Genomic DNA, 20,887 nt, shown 5'->3' with positions numbered 1-20,887 from the left:
ATCCATTCCCTCCTTCTAAGGACCATCTGGTCACAATTATAATTTCAGATATATTTATTTTGTAACTATTAAAGTTATTAAATGATATTACAGAAGTTTTACTAAACAGAGAAACATGGTTTAAATCATCCACAACCCCATAGTCTAATAGGAAGCAGCTATTTTAGATTTTTCTCACGGGTGCTTTCTATATTTGTAAACACGGTATCCTTACAATTTGGTAGCTTGCTACTTTTACTTAGCATGCCAGGAATCCCAGCTCCCTTACCTGCATTTGGGGGCCTTAACATAGAGCAGAGGCGGCCTATGCTCTTTAGGGACACTTGGGTAAGGGAAAGGGAACTGAAGTAAATGATTGAAGTGTTAGAAATAAGGTGACGACTGTCCTGGTGTGTCGGGGAACTTAACTGGTTTTAGTGTTGAAAACCTCATGTCCTAGGAAACCCTCAGTCCTAGACAGACCAGGATGATTTCTAATAGGTTACCCTACTAGAAACAAGTCCCCCCAAATTCAGACATCCATTTTCATTTCTACATCAGCCTTTTAGCTATACTTCTTTGCCTTTTTTCTGCTAGTGGTCACCTAGGGCAAATGTTCTCAAACTTTATACCCTTAAAAATTATCGAGAACCCCAGAGAGCCTTGGCTTATGTAGGGTATATTTATTAATAGTCACTGTACTAGAAATCAAAATTGAGAACATTTTAAATCACAAAGATACACAAGCACACATCCCGCTCGTTGCCACGGATGAATCATTGCACATCACGTAGCCTCTGTAAATCCACCATGTACCATGACAGAATGAGAGGGAAAAAAGCAAAGAACATCTGAGTATTTTTATGAAAGTCATTTTGTTACCTCACAGACCCCGTGAAAGGATCTTAGGGCCTGTGGGTCTTCCCACACCACAGGGTGGAGACCCGCTGCTCTGGGAATTAGTCTGCATCCTAAACTCTTCAGTTTTCTCAGTTCCTATTGTACCACTTCATGTGAAATGAAGGAAACTTGTAATCACGAGTCCACCCCCTTGTCTTCTATACCAGCAGTCCCCACCCTTTTTGGCACAAGGGACTGGCTTCATGGAAAACAGTTTTTCCACAAACCAGGGATTGGGGCCAGAGGGAGACGGTTTCAGGATGATTCAAGCACATTACATTTATTGCATGTTTTCTTTCTATTATTATTGTTATTGTAATATATACTGAAATATTAATAATTCTACAGCTCACCATAATGTACAATCAGCAGGAGCTCTGAGCTTGTTTTCTTGCAACTAGATGGTCCCATTTAGGGGTGATAGGAGACAGTGACAGATCATCAGGCATTAGATTCCCATAAGGAGCACACAGCCTAGATCCCTACATGCATAGTTCACAATAGGGTTCATGCTCCTATGAGAATCTAATGCTGCCGCTGCTGACAGAAGATGGAGCTCAGGTGATAGTGTGAGTGATGGGAAGCAGCTATAAATACAAATGAAGCTTTGCTTGCTCACCCACCACTCACCTCCAATACCGGTCCACGGCTCAGGGGTTGGGGACCCCTGCTTCATACTATAGTCTTCATATATGCTACAGCTACATATGTTATAAACCTCACAATACAATGTTATAATTTTTGCCTGGAACAGTTTTACATATTTTAAAGACATTAAAAAGAAAATGATATTTTATATTTACCTCCAAATTTACCATTCTTTTTATTCCTGTCTGCAGCTCTGCTCTTCCAATTTGAGACAGGGTCTCATTCTGTCATCCAAGCCGGAGTGCGGTGGTACCATCATGGCTCACTGCAGCCTCCATCTTCCGAGCTCAAGCAATCCTCCCACTTTGGCCTCCCAAAATGCTGGGATTATAGGCGGGAGCTGTCGTGCCTGTCCTAAGCGCTTCCCATAGTGGAGGTCTGCTGGTGACAAGAATCTCTGTTTTCTTTTATCTGAAAATAGCTTTATTTCATCTTCATTCTGGAAGAATACTTTCACTAGAAAAACAATTCTGAGTTGACTTTTTTTTCCTTCAGTATTTTAGAGATATTCCACTGCCTTCTCGTCTATATGGCTTTTGATGAGAAAACAGTGACATTGAAAATATTGTTCTGTCTAGTCTTTAGGATGGGATTGAAAAAAAAAGAAAAGATTTTCTCTTTGTCTTTGACTTTTAGCAGTTTGACCATGATGTGCCAAGGCATGCCCTTTTTTTCATTGACCACTCTGCCAGTTAGAGACGAGGTCCCAGTGTAGGGGAGGTGGTGCTGAAAACACAGCGGGGCACAGCTCAGCCCTAGCCCACAGGGGCCTGCAGTGACCAGCTATGAACAGAGCCATCAGCTCCTTCTCCAGTCTCACATCACCAGCCACTCCTCTCCTTGCCCTTGACCCTAACTCACGCTGCAGCCACACACACCACCTAGGTGAGACCAAGGTGGGCCCTCATATTCAGAGTTCTGGATTACCCCAAACAGGGACCACATCCAGGCCCTGGACCGCCCAGTCACCTGGGGCTGCCGGTGCATCACTGCCTCCCCACCCTGTTGGCTCCCTGTCCTCTTTCCCACCCAGCCTCACTCCAGCACTTTAACCCCTATCCATTTAGGGTGACCACCAGTCCTGACTTGCCCAGAACTTCTCTCATTTTAAAACTGAAAGCCTCATGTCCTGGGAAACCCATCAGTCTCATGCAAATCAGAACAGTCGGTCACCCTTCCTGTCCTGGAGTTTCTTTCCAAGGCCTTACTCCTCCCTCCTCCAGCTCTTCTCCAAGAAAGTCTTCTCAGATGGGCTAGCCTGAGTTTTCCAGTTCCTGCCCCTCTTAGCAAACAAGGAAATAATGCTCTGAAGGGAAACGAGGGGTGGACTCCCCAATCCTGATCTGAGTCTTGGCTGGTTTCTTCCTAACACATGGGTCTTGGGATTGGTACCATTTTTCACTCTTTGGCTGCATCTCTGGCTCCCAAGGTGCTGCAGGTGACCCTAAGAGTTCTATGAGAGAGCAGGTTTCAGTGGTCTCAGGGGAGGAAAGAAGTCCTAGTCAGAGAGGCCCACTCCTCGAAGATGGGTATGGGAGATCATCCCCAGTTGTGTTTGGGGTTAGGGTGTGGCTGACAGGTAGGCTTGATCTCAAGACTGTACCTGAGAAATTGCATCTGTCCTGGCCATCACTCTCTTATCATCTCCTTGTAGCCATAGACTGTGGCTCTCCTAAATCTCTCTAGCCAAGAAAAACCAAAGATGGAGAGCATACCCTGTTTGGGTCTGTAACTTGCTGCCATATTACTATATGCAAAATGGAGGAAGCAATAGATTCTTCTCTGAGAGGTGTGTGTGTGTGTACAACGTAAGGCCTTCCATACACCTGCCTTCTCTGAGGACAGGACCACCCATCTCCACAAGGGCCTTCTGGCCTCCTACCAAGCTGTAGGTGAGTGTCCTTCCTCAGGGAGCGGTGAGAGCAGCCATGGGCTCTAGTATCTGCCTAAAGAAGCTTGAGTGACAGCTTGAGTGATGACTGGGACTAGGGACTGAGGGACACGTGGGCTCGACCCCAGCCCTGACCATGCTGGACAAGCAGCCTCCAGAGGTTGTGAATAGGATTCAAAAGACCACCTAAGCGCATGTCCCCCACCCCTGCTTGGTGAGGAGGGAAAGGAAGAGAAAACTCAAGTTCAAGGATCACAAACTTCAATTCTACAAGAGGGAGGCTCCCCAGATATGTCGTGAACGGAAAGGTCGGGGAGGAAGAGACATGGCTGATTGAAGGCAGCAGCCATAACTCACAAGGAGCCATCCTACACACATGGCAAAAATTAATGTTAAATAGTACAAAGGGGTCGAGTCAGTGCCCTGCCACCTCTGAGGACCAGCGAGGTTTTTGGACGTTTTTCCCCTAAGCTGCGGCGGGCCCGCTGTTCCTGAGTCAGACGGCAGGTGGAGCCCAGCCCCGAGAATTGGAGAAGGGGAACTGTGGAGTTGCTTAACATTTCCAGGAACTTCCTCCTCCCCCACCGGCCTTCAGCTTTTGTTCCCTATCCTGGGCCAGTTCTCTCGCAGGTCCCAGATGTCCAGTTCCAGATGCCTGGACCCAGAGTGTGGGGGAAATATCTCTGGAGAAGCCCTCACTCCACAGGCTGTCCAGGCGCAATGTGAGTGTGTCCCAGGCAGAGGAGGAGGGAGGAGGACGGGAGGGGAAGAGAAGGGAGGGTGTGTGGCCGCAAACCCTCCCTCCCCCCACCCTACCACACACACACACACACACACACACACCCCCCATACACACACACACATCCCCCACATACACACACACACACACATCCCCCACATACACACACACACACCCCACATACACACACACATCCCCCACATACACACACACACATCCCCCACATACACACACACACACATCCCCCACATATACACACACACATCCCCCACATACACACACACACACATCCCCCCCACACACACACACCCACCCCACATACACACACACATCTCCCACATACACACACACACACATCCCCCACATACACACACACACACCCCACATACACACACACACATCCCCCACATACACACACAAACACACACACATCCCCCACATACACACACACACACACATCCTCCACATACACACACACACATCCCCCACATACACACACAAACACATACACACATCCCCCACATACACACACAAACACACACATCCTCCACATACACACACACACATCCCCCACATACACACACACACCCCCCCCACATACACACACACACATCCCCCACATAAACACACACACACACATCCCCCACATACACACACACACACATATCCCCCACATACACACACACCACCAGCAGCAGCAGCAGCAGCACAGCAGATATTCCATGGGGAAACTGAAATTTGCCTGTGGCCTCTAGCGCCTTCCCTGAGGGTGGTCGGGGGATATTTGCGGCAGACCCTCACTCGCCCCACCATTGCTCCCTCGGATCCCAGGGTGGGGTGGGATCTGCTGAAGCAGAAAGCACCCCCCTCCTTTGGATGAGACTCTCCTGGGAGATGAGCAAAGGTGATGTCTTCGGAGGATGGAAAACCCACAATCCTAGAGCTCAGGCTGCGCGGGAGGCTGTAGGGATTGGGGTGAGGAAGGGGAACAAGGGAGGAGACGGGAAGTGCCCGGGCCTCAAGGGTGAGGCCACCGCTTCTAGCCCTGCCTCGAGAGGCCTCTCAGTCCTAGCGCGGCTCCCCCGCTCCTCCCACACCCACAGGCTTCCGGCCCTAGCTGCGCGGCCCCACCTTACCCTCCCCCCGACTCACAGGTGGTGGCTGCTCCTCTGGGGAGTCCTCCAGGCTTGCCCCTCCCGGGGCTCCGTCCTCTTGGCCCAAGAGCTACCCCAGCAGCTGACATCCCCCGGGTACCCAGAGCCGTATCGCAAAGGCCAAGAGAGCAGCACGGACATCAAGGCTCCAGAGGGCTTTGCTGTGAGGCTCGTCTTCCAGGACTTCGACCTGGAGCCGTCCCAGGACTGTGCAGGGGACTCTGTCACAGTGAGCTGGGGATGGGGGGGTCCCGCCAGAACTGTGGCCAGGGAGACTCCCGGGGCTGTGGGAAGTGGCGGTGCCCTGAATCCCCCATCTGGAGGAGGGCTTACCTGGGAGCAGTGGTGGACCCCAGGACACAGCCTCCCACCAGCGCCTCCGGGGCTGCCATCTGGACCCCACAGAGCAAAGAGGGCAGCAAGCAGGCCCTGCGTTTGGAAGACTTATGAAGGGACACACAAATCTTGCAAATCTATGGAGCCTGGGGCAGGGACGCACATACTGGTTGCTTAAAATATGTCATCATGTATTTGTTGAGTGCTTACTCTATCAGGTGAGGAAGCCGGGCAAAAATAATAACAAAAGATTAAGTCACCGTTCACACTTACCTTAGAAGAGCTATCACAAAACTTCTAACGCCAAAGCCTTATTCAGAATAAGGACATTTTAAAAACAGTACTTAATGGAGTGATGCAAGCCTGTAGTCCCAGCAGTATACTCAGGAGACTGAGGATCAGAGGGCTGAAGCCCAGGAGTTCAAAGCCAGCCTAAGCAACATAGCAAGACCCCATCTCAAAAATAAGTAAATAATAAATAAAAATAAAAAGAGCACATTATCTTTTGATTTAAATTTTATTTATATCAGAATGACACACATATAAATTTTTGAACTTTATTTTTTAATTTTAAAATTTTTAATTATTATGGATACATAATAGTTGTAAGACTTTTTTTTTAATTAAAGTTTTCTAAGGCTGGGCGCAGTAGCTCATGTCTGTAGTCCCAGCACTTTGGGAGGCTGAGGCGAAAGGATCACTTGAGCCCAGGAATTTGAGACCAGCCTGGGCAACATAGCTAGACCCCATCTCTACAAAAAAATTTAAAAATTAGCCAAGTGTGGTGGCTCACACCTGTGGTCCCAGCTACAAGGGACAATGAAGTGTGAGGATCACTTGAGCCTTTAAGGTAGAGGCTGCAGTGAGCTCTGATCATGACACTGTACTCCAGCCTAGGTGACAGAGTGAGACCCTGTCTCCAAAAAAAAAAATTTTTTTTAAAAGGTTTATGAATAACAACAGTCTCCACACTGTTCCTTCCCACCCCTGAGTGCTGCTCCTCAGGATCAGTCATTTGCCAATTCATGTAGCTGTTTCATCTGGTCTTTAACTTCATATGTATAAATAACATGCTTATTTGTCTTTCATTTTTACATATTTTCTATTAATGTTCAACTACAGTATAGAAGCTAAGGACTAGCTTTATCTGTCTTCAGTCTTCACCACCCACATTTCCCCTCCTCATTCTGCCAGTTTACCTATATTATCATTTTTAGTTTAATCTTTATTAATTATTTACATTATTATGACTGTAAAATATTCACATCTGAGCACATGGCATAAAATAATTATATTTCTTTTCTTCTCCAACTTTTGGGTTTCCTAGGAGTCAATAGTTACATGGAGGTTTTTTGTTTTGTTTTGTTTTGTTTTTTTGGTGGGGGGTGTTTGTTTTGGTTTTGCTTTTCAGTTTGCTTAGTTGACTCTGTAACTAATCTCACCAGACTCTTAGCCAGGAGTGTAAATCTTCTTCTGAAATACTCAAGCATGAATTTCAGTCTATCGGTCCTCCTTTCAATTGGTGACATCCCTCCTGAAGATCTCTCGATTTATTTTCACAGCCTGAGTTCTTTGCTCTCTAAGCCGTCACACATTCTGGGAGTTCTCTTCTCCCTCTTTCTGGGGATTTCCTTTACCTGTGCTGAACCTGAATCCCATACCTTTCTCTTTTTTGGTTTACTCTCCCTTTTTGGAGGAGCACCTTCACCAGTGGCTTCCTTAGAAAGAGTATTTTAGAGTGAATTTTAGAGGATCTTATATAAGTCTAAATTGCTCAGTTCTACCCTCACAGTGGATGGATAGTTGATCTGGGTATAGCATTCTAGATTGGAAACCTTTTTCTTCCAGAATTTTGATGATATTGTCTTCTAGGTCTAGACTTTTTTAAGAAGTTTGATGCCCTTATCATTCCTAATCCTTTGTTTTCTCTCTCTAGAACTTTTGGAATATTTTCCTTATTGCTAGTATTCTGGACTTTCATTATGATGTCCCTTGATACACATGGTTTTTCACTCATTGTGCAGGTTTCTTTTAATCTAGAGCCTCTTTTAATCTAGTCCTTCAATTCTAGGAATGTTCTTGTGCTATTTTGTAAATAATTTCTAGATATCTCATTTCCTTATTTTCTCTTTCTCCTATAATTCAGTTGTCATATGTTCTAGATTGATTCTCTAGCTTTGTTATCTGTTTTGTTCTATTTACCATCTCTTTTGTTCTACTTTCTGGGAAATTTCCTCATCTTTAAATCCCAACCTTTTAGTTAATGGCTTCTTTCCAATGACATATTATTTCATTTCTAAGGATTCATTCTAATTTTCTAAATGTGCCTTTTTATAGAGTACTGTTCTTGTTTCATTGATGCAATATCAACTCCTTTCCCTCCTTTGGGATTATTTTTAAATGTTTCTTCTGTTCTCTATGGTAGGTCTATTTCATCCAAGTTCCTTTTTACCATTTGTCTGTTTTGGTCTCTGCTTTTTGTGTTAGAGACTTTCCTACAATATCTGATAATACTTGGCTGTCCATTCATATTTAAGGCCGGGCACGGTGGCTCACATCTGTAATCCCAGCACTTTGGGAGGCCAAGGCAGGCAGATCACCTGAGGCCAGGAGTTTGAGACCAGCCTGGCCAACATGGTGAAACCCCGTCTCTACTAAAAATACAAAAATTAGCCAGGCTTGGTGGTGTACGCCTGTAATCCCAGCTACTTGGGAGGCTGAGGCATAAGAATCGCTTGAACCCGGGAGGTGGAGGTTGTAGTAAGCCGAGATCAGGCCACTGCACTACAGCCTGGGCGGGGCAGAGTGAGTCTCTGTCTCAAGGAAAAAAAAAAAAAAAGAGTGGAGCACTAAAATACTGATTGGAAGTTCTGTGTAGATAGCTAAAATTTGTCAAATGATAGGTTTGAAAATAGGGTTATCAACAAGGTGACCTAGATGTGCCACTGGGGGCCTCCCAACTGTCAGGATGTAAAAGCATTTCATTTGGGGGCAGCCAGTTTCCCCCGAGAGGACTCCTGCAGATTCCAGCTCAGGGACCCCAGCATTCTGGTCAACAAGCTGAGAAAAGGGCCTGGTGGAGGGAGATGCAGCTCACTTTTTGGCAGGTAGACTTTCACTTAATCCTTCTGTTTTTGGTACAGTGAGTCCTCACTTAATATCATCCATAGGTTCTTGGAAAGTATGACTTTAAGAGAAATAACATAGAATGAAACCAATTTGGCCATAGAGCTAATTGATATAGACAAGAGTAAAGTTTCTACAGCAATTACTGATCACAGAAACATCACCAAACCTCTAAATAAAGACCCCAAACACTTCTAATATTAAATATTTAAATACATATGAACTATGCCTACATGTAAGAAAGGTTAATAAAAACGAGTAAGATTATTTACCCAATTATTCCAGTTTGGGGTCACGGGTGGCCACAGCCTGTTCCAGCAGTTCAGGATGCAAGGCAGGAACCAGTGCTGGACAGGACACTATCCTGTTTCAGGATGCACTCACACACTCATACTCACTCACACTGGGACCGTGGAGACACACCAGGTCACCTAACAGGCACAGCTTGGGATGTGGGAGGAAACCAGAGGACCTGGAGAAAACCACTGAAGACATGGGAAGAATGTGCAAACTTCACCCAGACGGTGGCCCCAGACACGGGGCAATATTTTTTCTCATCAACATCATAATGAAACAATGATGTTATTCATGGACCTGCTGCACTGGCCTTCGCCCCCTCTATCAAGTGTGCCGCGGGGCCTCAAGTCCAGGGTTTCTTGTTAAGCTCATGCCTTCTGCCAGGGTGGGCCAGAGGGAGTTGCCTGGGTGCACAGAGATTCTAGGATTCTGCAGTCTCCCTCACAGGCTTCCGGTCTGCCATCCCCGTGCCAGCCCTTCCCTCATCCCTATCTTGATTCCCCCCAATTTTTAAAACTTCCCCTGGTTCTGTGATGAGAACCTGCTTGCTTTATGTTGGCTCCCATCATTGCAAACTCAAGTTATCACTTGCATCTCCACTTCATCTTCCAAAGTGTGTTGACACCTGTCATCTGCTGTCATCCTCTCTCCCTTTTTTGTCCTTGGTTATGTGTACCATTTTATCCCTTTGCTGTCATATGACTGGGGTTTGAGGGGGGAGAGGAAATACATGCGTGCATTTATTGCTTCAGACTTAACCAGTCAGGACGATACTTTGTTCAATTCACCTATGTCTGTTGAGCACCTACCATGAGTCCCGTTCCTCTTAAATCACGGAGATTTTTAATCCTGGCCTCTTTTCTTGTCATTGAGAAACTTCAAGTTCAGAAATAGGATTCCTCCCAGAGTAAGTCACACACACCCCCCCCCTCAAATGCAGAATTCAGCACACTATAATCTAGTTTATTTTTTTTACTTGTCAGCGTCCTCAGCCACTGCTCCTCGGGAGCAGAACTGTACCTTTGTCATATCTGTGTCCCCAGCACCTAGCACAGTATCTTACACATAGTACACAATCAGTAAATGTGTTGAAGGAATAAGTGAGAGAGTGAATAAAATGCAAGTTTATGTGTGTGCAGGACACACAACAGAATGAATTTTGAAGGAGCAGGTATTGAGTATCCATCCTCACCACTGCTGTTAGTGTGGACTCTGGAAGATGCCATAGAACATGCTGGAAGAGGCCACACAGACCATTATATAGGAGAGGAAACTGAGATCTTGAGTGCTTCAGAAACTCCCCATTTCACACATGGAATTAGTAGCAAAGTCTAGAATTTAAGGGTCTTAGGACTCAGTCCTGTGTCCACTCTACTTTCCTAGTTAGAATCCTAAGCAATTGTATTTCGCTAACAATTCAGGGAAAAGGGCAAAAAGAAAACTGGAGGGTTTTACAACCAAGTAGAGCAGTTGAGCACCATTTCCTATATCAAATTGCTTCTTCCCCAAAAAGCAGGCCTTTTAAATGCCAGGAGTTACATTTGTTGATATTCTAAGCAAAAGACCAGTATTGGGATTTGTCTGAGCCAGGTATTGGGGGCGATTGAGAAATTTTCTTCATCGCAACTTTTACACAGTTACTCTGATCATAATGATATGGTCTGGATGAAGTCTTGAATGAATTTGGGACTTGTGGAGAATGAGGGAATGGAGAGCTAGCAAAAACCTAGGATATATGGATCAGTATGAAAACCAGAAATAAAATGAGCTAAGCAGTGAGCTGTGTGCCTGGAACAGAGATGAAACAGGAAGCATGGCCCCTTCCTTGAGTTGAGGAACCCACAGGAAGGGATTTGAGCAGAGGTGAGACAGTCAAAAGGGCATTGAAACAGAGACAACCTGCCAGGTGAAGCAACACTATCCAGTGCACCTGGACTGTGGACACCTGTGTCCTTAGGTTTTCATACATTGTGAGAGCTTCGTTTACAAAGTGCGTGGGATAAGAGGAGGGGCACCCCAAAAAAGGAAAGCAGGAAAAGGCAGGGACCCCAGAGGCTCTGTCTCTGCAGAGGGTCTTACTGCTTCACAGATATTGGCCAAAGAAAGTTACTCAGAGAAGTGGAAGGTGATGGGATGGGGTTTGGGGATGGAAGAGAAGCTGGATGGAAGGGGCTTGTGCCTATGTTCATTGAGTCAAAGCTGTGGTGCTATAGGTACTACATTGAGCACCAGGAACTCAGTGGTGAAAAAGACAGAAGTAGTCCTTGCCTTCTTAGAATTTATAATCCAGTGACTCTTATGGGAACCCTGGGGTTCCCAAGGAACTTCTTAAAAGACGGAAAATATAGTGGGTTATATGAAATAATTATGGTACGCTAAAGAAACATTGTAGTATGTGGTCATGTCTGGAAGAAACTCAGGCGTCAATAATGGAACCAGAAGCTAGTTGAGGAAGCCTCTGCGAGGTGCCTTCTGAGTCCCAGAGGGGCACGGCCCATCTAGATGGGGCTGGCGTCACACCAAGGATGTGCCCCTGTGACGCCAGCAGCACAGATTCACCCCACACCTATCTGCAGCCTCACTCCTCCTCCTGCTTTCAGATCTCGGCCGGCGGGTTGGATCCAAGCCAGTTCTGTGGTCAGCAAGGCTCCCCTCTGGGCAGGCCCCCTGGTCAGAGGGAGTTTATATCCTCAGGGAGGAGTTTGCGGCTGACCTTCTGCACACAGCCTTCCTCAGAGAACAAGACTGCCCACCTCCACAAGGGCTTCCTTGCCCTCTACCAAACCGTGGGTGAGTATCCTTCCTGGGGGTGTAGGGAGGGAGCCTCTGTTCCCAGCCGTGACCCTGGTATCTTCAAGCCTTAAGTGGAAGCTTGAGTGACAGCTGAGGCTGGGAACTCAGAGACACCTGGGCTGGACCCCAGCCCTGCCCCTGCTGGCAAGCAACCCTATTAAGAGACAGCCGTTGCTCAGCCTCAGCAGTTGTTTCCACAGATTTACAGGCCCAGTGTTTGCAGATCATCTCATTTTTAAAGAGATGCCAAAAATCCAGATTTTTAAGTAAAATTATAAATTTTCAAATGATGACTCAGATTTGTTTTTGAAAGATAAATACTGGCTGGAGGCAGTGGTTCACACCTGTAATCCCAGCACTTTGGAAGGCCAAGGCTGGAAGATTGCTTGAGGCCAGTAGTTGGAGACCAGCCTGGGCAACATAGTGAGACCCATTTCCACAAAAAAAATTAAAAATTAGCCAGGCATGGTGGTGCACACCTGTAGTACCAGCTACTCAGGGACTGAGGGGGAGGATTGCTTGAGCCAGGGAGTTTGAGGCTGCAGTCAGACATAATCATGGCACCACACTCCAGCCTGGGAGACATGGAGACACAAGAAGAGAGAAAGAAAGAGAGGAAGGAAGGAAGGAAGGGAAAGGGAAAGGGAAAGGGAAGGGAAGGGAAGGGAAGGGAAGGGAAGGGAAGAAAGCGAGAAAGGAGAAAGAGGGAAAGAAAGAAGGGAGGGAGAGAGGGAAAGTAAGAAGGGAAGGAAGGAAGGAAGGAGGGAGGGAGGGAAGGAAAGAAGGAAGGATGGAAGGAGGGAGGGAGGGAAGGAAGGAAGGAAAGAAGGAAGGAAGGGAAGGAAGGACGGAGGGAGGGAAGGAAGGAAGGAAAGAAGGAAGGAAGGAAGGGAAGGAAGGAGGGAGGGAGGGAAGGAAGGAAGGAAAGAAGGAAGGAAGGAAGGAAGGAAAGGAAGGAAGGGTGCACATGATAAAATATCATTTTTTTAAGTATGCTAAAAAGTAAGTCTTCCTCTGATCTCTGGCTCTTAACTCCTGGCTGTCCTCCCCAGAAACAACTGTGTTCTCCATTTCCTAGGTATTCTTCCTAGGAAGAGGATAAATTGTGTGTATCTGTATTGCAAGTGTTCTAAACTTGGCGTTTTTCCACTGAATAATATATCTTAAAGATCAAGCAGGGCATGGTGGCGGGTGCCTGTAGTCCCAGCTACTCAGGAGGCTGAGGCAGGAGAATGGCGTGAACCCAGGAGGTGGAGCTTGCAGTGAGCCGAGATTGCGCCACTGCCCTCCAGCCTGGGCAACAGGGCGAGACTCCGTCTCAAAAAAAAAAAAAAATTTAAAAATTGTAAAAAAAAAATTTAAATAAATAAGATCATCCCATTCCATACGGACAGCATTAACTCATTTATTTTTTATTTTTTATTTTATTTATTGTTTTTTGAGACAAAGTCTCGCTCTATCGCCCAGGCTGGAGTGCAGTGGCACAGTCTCTTCTCATTGCAACCTCTGCCTCCTGTGTTCAAGCAATTCTCCTGCCTCAGCCTCCTGAGTAGCTGGGATTGTAGGTATGCCACCACGCCCAGCTAATTTTTTCATTTTTAGTAATGGTTTCACCTTGTTGGCCCGGCTTGTCTCAAACTCCTGACCTCAGGTGATCTGGCTGCCTCAGGCTCCCAAATGCTAGGATTACAGGCGTGAGCCACCGCACCTGGCAAACTCATTATTTTTAATGAGCACATAAAATCTCCCTGATTGATGTGTCATAATGTATTTGATCAGCCCTCCTGATAGATACTTTGCTGCCACACATGGTGCTACTGTGCATATCTTTGCATTTACATCTTTGAGCACATGTGTGAGAATATCTTTAGACTAAATTTTTAGAAATGGAGTAGTAGGTTAAAAAATATTTGCATTTTAAATTTTGATATTGCTAAAATTTTCTCCAAAACGGTTTTGCTAATTTACATACCTACCAAACATATATGGAAGTGCCTGTTCCCCGCTACCCTGCTTGTCACAGTTATCTTCAAACTCTTTGAGTGTTGTCAATCTGATCAGTGAAAACTAACTCAAATGTTTTAAAAAAACTAAAAATAAAAAATAAAACACTGTGCAAGTCAAACCAAGTATAGCCATGGGCCAGAATCAGCCCCTGGGTTGCCAGTTGGCAAGTCTGTGCTAGGTGCTGTTTTCCTATAGCTGTGAACTATAGTCAGCCCGTCAGCGAGGCCAGCAGGGGCTCTGAGGCCATCAACGCACCTGGAGACAACCCCGCCAAGGTCCAGAACCACTGTCAGGAGCCCTATTATCAGGCCGCGGCAGCAGGTGAGTCCCCACCTGCTGAGGGGTGGCTTCCATCCGCCTCATTCCCACCCAAATGCCTGACACCCTCTGAGCACCTGCTTTGTTAACCAACAGCTTCAACTCTGAGCCTATTTCTTTGCCTCTCCTCATTTCGCGCCACAGGGGCACTCACCTGCGCAACCCCCGGGACCTGGAAAGATGGACAGGATGGGGAGGAGGTTCTTCAGTGTATGCCTGGTGAGTAGCCACCTGCTAGCACCATTCCCCCAAGAAGCCTCAGCTGCAACTGGGACCTACAGGACACAGGGGTTAAAGGAAAGCCTTAGAATAGAAAGGAAGAAGCAGAAGGTGAGGAAGAACAGGGCAATCAAGAAGGCCCAGAAAAGAATAGGCAGGGAGCTTGTTCCTCATTGTTCAGGGGTCAAGATATATCTGAGGAAAAGCATGAAGGAAGTTAATGAGATGGACTAGAAAAGGAGGAAGAGAGACCAACAAGCTGAAGTAACAGAAAACCCTCTTTTTGTGCCATACATTTTAAGGATATACCAACAGGCTCTCCATGCCTAAAATATCTCCCTACCTAGACGCCACACAGTGCCAGACAGTCAACCATTTTTTAAAAAATTATTGAGATAAAATTCACAGCTGGGTGCAGTGGCTTTTTCTTTTTTTTTTTTTTTTTTTTGAGTTGGAGTTTCTCTCTTGTCGCCCAGACTGAAGTGCAATGGCACAATCTTGGCTCACTGCAACCTCCACCTCCTGGGTTCAAGCGATTCTCCTGCCTCAGCCTCCTGAGTAGCTGGGATTACAGGCACCTGCCACTACGCCCAGCTCATTTTTTTTTTTTTTTTTTTTGTATTTTTAGTAGAGACAGGGTTTCACCACGTTGGTCAGGCTGGTCTTGAACTCCTGGCCTCAAGTAATCGACCTGCCTCAGCCTCCCAAAGTGCTGGGATTACAGGCTTGGGCCACTGCACCCAGGCTTAACCACTTTAAACAGTACAATCCAGTAACGTTCAGTGTGTTCACAATGTTGTGAAACCATTACCACTAATTCCAGAACGTTTCCGTCACCATCACCTAAAAAGCCCAGTACCTCCAACTCTCCCCTCCCCCACCCCTGGCAACCACTAATCTGTCTTCTGTCTCGGCGGACTTGCCTCTGTGGATTTTATGTCAGTGGAATCATATAATGTGTGGCCATTTCTGTGCCTTCTTTCAGTTAGCGTAATGTTTTCAAGGTTCATTCTTGTTATAGCATCCATCAGTATTTCATTTTTATGGCTAAATAATACTCCCTTCTATGGATACACCATTTTGTTTATTCATTCAACTGATGGACATTTGGGTTGTCTCTATTTCTTGCCTATTATGAATGATGCTGCTATAAGCATTTGTGTACAAGTTTTTATATCAACATACGTTTCTAAATCTCTTGGGTATATACCTAGGAGTAGACTTGCTGGATTGTATAATTCTGTTTAACTTTTTGAGGAACCACCAAACTGTCTTCAACAGCAGCAGCACCATGTTGCATCTCACCAGCAATACATGAGTGTTCAAGTCCACCATTTTTGAGATCCACACTTTTGAATGAAAGCACTGCCTTCTTTTGTTTTTTTCGTTTGTTTGTTTATTTTGAGACGGAGTCTCCCTCTGTTTCCCAGGCTGGAGTGCAGTGGCGAGATCTCGGCTCACTGCAAGCTCCGCCTCCCGGGTTCACGCCATTCTCCTGCCTCAGCCTCCCAAGTAGCTGGGACTACAGGCGCCTGCCACCACGCCCAGCTAATTTTTTTTGTATTTTTTAGTAGAGACGGGGTTTCACCGGGTTAGCCAGGATGGTCTCGATCTCCTGACCTCATGACCCGCCCGTCTCGGCCTCCCAAAGTGCTGGGATTGCAGGCATGAGCCACCACGCCCGGCCGAAAGCATTGTCTTCTTAACCCAATCTGATCCACGGAAAACTCTAGGGGTAGCCTGAAGGCTTGCAGTGCTTTGGGGTTGGGTTGGAGGGCAGGTGGTAGTGGGAGATGTTACAAATGAGGGAAGTGACACAAAACTGAGGCAGGAGGCACTGAAACAGACTCTGCCTGTAGTATAGGGGCCCAGGGTGGTCCAAAGGAATGGCTTTAAAGCCTCTGAGGCGGCAGGAAGGAGAGCCCTGCAGAACCAGCCCCAAACGTGCTCATCTGTGCTCCCTACCCTCTGTCCACTGTCCTGAGTCCCATGCAGGATGGGTGCCCCGTACACTTGGCACTGATTACCTGCCCTTGTCTGCCCACATGGTCTACACCGTGGGTCTGCATCAGTAGAAGAGTCCTGATCCCGGCCAGGTGCGGTGGCTCATGCCTGTAATCCCAGCACTTTGGGAGGCCGAGGCGGGTGGATCACTGAGGTCAGGAGTTTCAGACCAGCCTGACCCACATGATGAAACCCCGACTCTACTAAAAATACACAAAAATTAGCCGGGCATGGTGGTCGGTGCCGGTAATCCCAGCTACTCGGGAGGCTGAGGCAGGAGAATTGCTTGAGCGCAGGAGGCAGAGGTTGCAGTGAGCCGAGATCGCGCAACTACACTCCAGTCTGGGCAACGAGAGCGAAAGTCGGTATCAAAAAAAGTAAAATAAAATCCTGATCCCAGAGGCTCTTCACACATCCCCTACTACAGCACTTCAGAGAAGCAGGTCTTTAATCAACGTGTCTAGACGCAGCTGCTGACTGTCACCCCCACCCCTCCTCTCTCCCAGTCTGCGGACGGCCAGTCACCCAGATTGCCCAGAATCAGACGACCCTTGGTTCTTCCAGAGCGAAGCTGGGCAACTTCCCCTGGCAAGCCTTCACCAGTATCCACGGCCGTGGGGGCGGGGCCCTGCTGGGGGACAGATGGATCCTCACTGCTGCCCACACCATCTACCCCAAGGACAGTGTTTCTCTCAGGAAGAACCAGAGTGTGAATGTGTTCCTGGGCCACACAGCCATAGATGAGATGCTGAAACTGGGGAACCACCCTGTCCACCGTGTCGTTGTGCACCCCGACTACCGTCAGAATGAGTCCCATAACTTTAGCGGGGACATCGCCCTCCTGGAGCTGCAGCACAGCATCCCCCTGGGCCCCAACGTCCTCCCGGTCTGTCTGCCCGATAATGAGACCCTCTACCGCAGCGGCTTGTTGGGCTACGTCAGTGGGTTTGGCATGGAGATGGGCTGGCTAACTACTGAGTTGAAATACTCGAGGCTGCCTGTAGCTCCCAGGGAGGCCTGCAACGCCTGGCTCCAAAAGAGACAGAGACCCGAGGTGTTTTCTGACAATATGTTCTGTGTTGGGGACGAGACGCAAAGGCACAGTGTCTGCCAGGGGGACAGTGGCAGCGTCTACGTGGTATGGGATGATCATGCCCATCACTGGGTGGCCACCGGCATTGTGTCCTGGGGCATAGGGTGTGGCGAAGGGTATGACTTCTACACCAAAGTGCTCAGCTACGTGGACTGGATCAAGGGAGTGATGAATGGCAAGAATTGACCCTGGGGGCTTGAACAGTGACTGACCAGCACAGTGGAGGCCCCAGGCAACAGAGGGCCGGGACTGAACGCTGGGGTAGGGATTGGGGGTGGGGGTTGGGGGAGGCAGGGAAACCCTATTCACATCACTATTGCACCCAGCCACTGCAAGAGAAACCCCCACCCGGCAAGCCTGCCCCATCCCAGACAGGAAGCAGGGTTCCACAGACCGCTCCTCCTCACCCTCTACCTCCCTGTGCGCATGCACTGGGCCCAGGGAACCCTGTACATCTCAGCAACTTTCGCCTTGAATGTCCTTAGAACCCCCTTCCCCTACTTCATCTGTTGACACAGCTTTTATACTCACCTGTGGAAGAGTCACCTTCTTACCCGCTATTAGAGGATGGAGGAAGGGGTTTTCATTGCATTTCATTTCTGAAACATTCCTAAGACCCTTTAGTTAACCTTCAAATATTCAAGCTATTGTGCAGCTCCAAGAAGCAATTATAGAAATAGCTCCTTTTTTATGTCCTCTATATGCCAGGTGCTTCACCTGTTCTTTCACTTAATCATCATACCATATTAGCAAAGGATGTGTTATTATCTATGTGCGACAAATGAGGAATGATGCTCAGGGGATAAAGGGACTTGCCCAAGTCCCTCAGCTGGTGTGTGACTGCAGAGACTGTCCGCTAACCTGCTGTGTCACCCGCTTTCCCTCCCAGCCCCCACATCCTTACCATTTTCCCTCCCTGGGAATTCCTGCTTCTGTGAAAATGGCATCCTCTGGCTCACACTTTCCTGCTGGCCCCATCTCCTGCAGAAGCCAGGTGAGCCCCGCACTGGACTGAATTTCCCGTGGACACCCCACCTGTGCCTCCATCATCAAGGGAACTGCTCAACCTGAGAGGACCTACTCTTTAATTTTTAGTAAAGACTGGAGGTGATGGGCTAGCCACAGTGGCTCACACCTGTAATCCCAGCACTTTTGGAGGCCGAGGCAGGTGGATCATGAGGTCAGGAGATCCAGACCATCCTGGCCAATATGGTGAAACCCTGCCTCTACTAAAAATACAAAAATTAGCTGGGCATGGTGGCACGGCACCCGTAGTCCCAGCTACTCAGGAGGCTGGGGCAGGAAAATCGCTTGAACCCAGGAAGCGGAGGTTGCAGCGAGCCGAGATCGTGCCACTATACTCTAGCCTGGCAAGAGAGCAAGATTCTGTCTTAAAAAAAAAAAAAAAAAAAAAAAATTGGAGGTGATTTACAGTGAAAGACACAAATAAAATACAACTGTTCAATGGAAATAGAAAATAAACACCATAAAAGAGAGAAGAGAGGTAATTTGTTAGCATCAAGAATCATGTTGCTATATGGTCAAAGGTTCAATTTATCTCTAAAAAAATGGCAGGATGCAAAGTTGAACATACATGTGGTTACTTCTGTTTTTTACACCCACGCACAGTACAAAAGACTATTAAAAATATTCCCAAAAGGCGGATGCAGTGATGCATACTTACAGTCCCAGCCACTCAGGAGGCTGATGCAGGAGGATCACTTGAGGTCAGGAATTCAAGTCCAGCCTAAGCAACATAGTGAAACCCCATCTCCAAAAATATATAATAATAATTCTCTCAAAATACTAAAGAAAGGTGGTTTTATTGATAAGATTTTGGCTGTTTGGTTTTCCACTATTCTCTATTTGCTGAGTTTTGTTTAATGAGCATGAAACATTTTTATTTTGCTTATTTTTATAATTAAAAAAATGATATGAGTTTCTCCATACCAAGGCAAAAATATATATATACACCTATATTTATATATGTACGTCTAGATCTATACCTACATCTCCATCGCTGTCTCTAGGTCTAGAGAGAGAGATACAGACGATGAGATAGAGAGAGAGAGAGAGAGAGAGGGAGGTTAGAGATACAGATGATGGACATAGATGAGCTAGTGATAGAGACATATCCACAGAGGAAAACCTACCTCCACTTTAAGAGAGAAATCCTTTTCCCAAGAATCAAATCCAAAAGGAGCAAATACTGTAACAGACAAGGTCTTCAATACTTGTTTTAAAACAAATGCAGCAACATTCATATGCATTTTTTTCCTTCTTGGTACAAGTCAAGGACGTAACAAAAATGTGTGAGTAAAGGTTATTGTGAATGGTTGGGCAGAGTGGAGACAGGGCTGGGACTGAGCTAATGACGTCCAGGTTTGCCGCTCCCCAAGCCTGTTGCACAATGCCAACGCAGAACTGAGAATCCCTAGGATGGATGGAAGAGCTTCAGCTAAGACTTACCTCCTTACCTGTTCCCTCTGCCTCCATTTTGAACATACAGTGCATGCGCGCACGCACGCACACACACGCGCACACACACACACACACACTGCTGCTAGGATATTAATGTGCAGTTTGTTAGATGAGATTCCCCTTCCTTCTCATCCTCTGATTTGGTCCTTTTCCTTCTCCCCTATCTTTTGTCTTTCCTGATCTAGCAAGGCTATGGATCATATGCTGATCCCATCACAGACTAGCCCTCCGTTAGGTTCAGTCCTCAGCTCTGACACACAGGCCTGCTGGAGAAACCCTCCAAGCATTGGTGGATCTTGCACCTTCTGTGTGCCTGCTGTCTAACTACTGATGACGTGGTCACTGCCTGATGGGGAACTGCATCAGCTCTGTGAATTCTTGCAATCTATTGCCTGGGAAAGTGTCTTGCACATTAAACAGGTAGCCCATAAATGGATGAAGGGGAGTGGGGGCAGAAGGGTGGAGGTTGGAGGGATTCATCTAATAAGGGAAACAAGCAGAACAGCCTACAAAGGCTTAAGAACGCAGAGGCCTGCTCTGCAGCCCAAGCCCCTCTGTGGGATGAAGTGCCATCAGATATTTGGTGCCACAGAGAGTTGATGAAGAAAGGCTTCCAAAAACAGTAAAATTGTTTTTTATTTATTTTAATTTTTAGAGACAACTTCTCACTATGTTGCCCAGGCTGGTTTCGAACTCCTGGGCTCAAGAGATCTTCCTACTCTGGCCTCGCAAAGTGCTGGGATCACAGGCATGAGCCACCACACATGGCCAAGAGCAAAATTTTTAAAGCAGGACATTATGGCCTGATGGACAGGAGAGACGAGGGTCCCTCCTCCCTCCCAGGGGCCTGGCTTCATCTCAGAAAAACCGAGTCCCTCTTGCTCCACACCTACACCCTTAGC

The 20,887-nt window shown here is 47.0% G+C and overlaps 1 protein-coding gene across 1 annotated transcript; it reads left to right on the top strand.

Moving 5' to 3' along the window:
* Positions 1-3,982: 3,982 nt before the first annotated feature.
* C1RL (complement C1r subcomponent like) lies at positions 3,983-19,000 on the top strand. Its single transcript, XM_054444522.2, has 6 exons — positions 3,983-4,140; positions 5,312-5,540; positions 11,671-11,860; positions 14,066-14,191; positions 14,333-14,407; positions 16,918-19,000. The coding sequence occupies exons 1-6, from the start codon at positions 4,070-4,072 to the stop codon at positions 17,688-17,690; spliced, it is 1,464 nt and encodes a 487-aa protein (XP_054300497.1). The 5' UTR covers positions 3,983-4,069; the 3' UTR covers positions 17,691-19,000.
* The last annotated feature ends 1,887 nt before the right edge of the window (positions 19,001-20,887 follow it).

The sequence above is a fragment of the Pongo pygmaeus genome, chromosome 10 (assembly GCF_028885625.2).
Source record: "Pongo pygmaeus isolate AG05252 chromosome 10, NHGRI_mPonPyg2-v2.0_pri, whole genome shotgun sequence".
NCBI lineage: Eukaryota > Metazoa > Chordata > Mammalia > Primates > Hominidae > Pongo > Pongo pygmaeus.
This window is presented reverse-complemented; position numbering and strand designations above follow the sequence as displayed.

Excerpts from the sequence above, each read along its gene's own strand:
- C1RL (XM_054444522.2), top strand. The coding sequence starts at position 4,070 with ATGCCTGGACCCAGAGTGTGGGGGAAATATCTCTGGAGAAGCCCTCAC. Across the intron at positions 4,141-5,311 it reads ACAGGCTGTCCAGGCGCAAT|GTGGTGGCTGCTCCTCTGGG; the intron begins GTGAGTGTGTCC and ends CCCGACTCACAG. Across the intron at positions 11,861-14,065 it reads TGCCCTCTACCAAACCGTGG|CTGTGAACTATAGTCAGCCC; the intron begins GTGAGTATCCTT and ends GTTTTCCTATAG.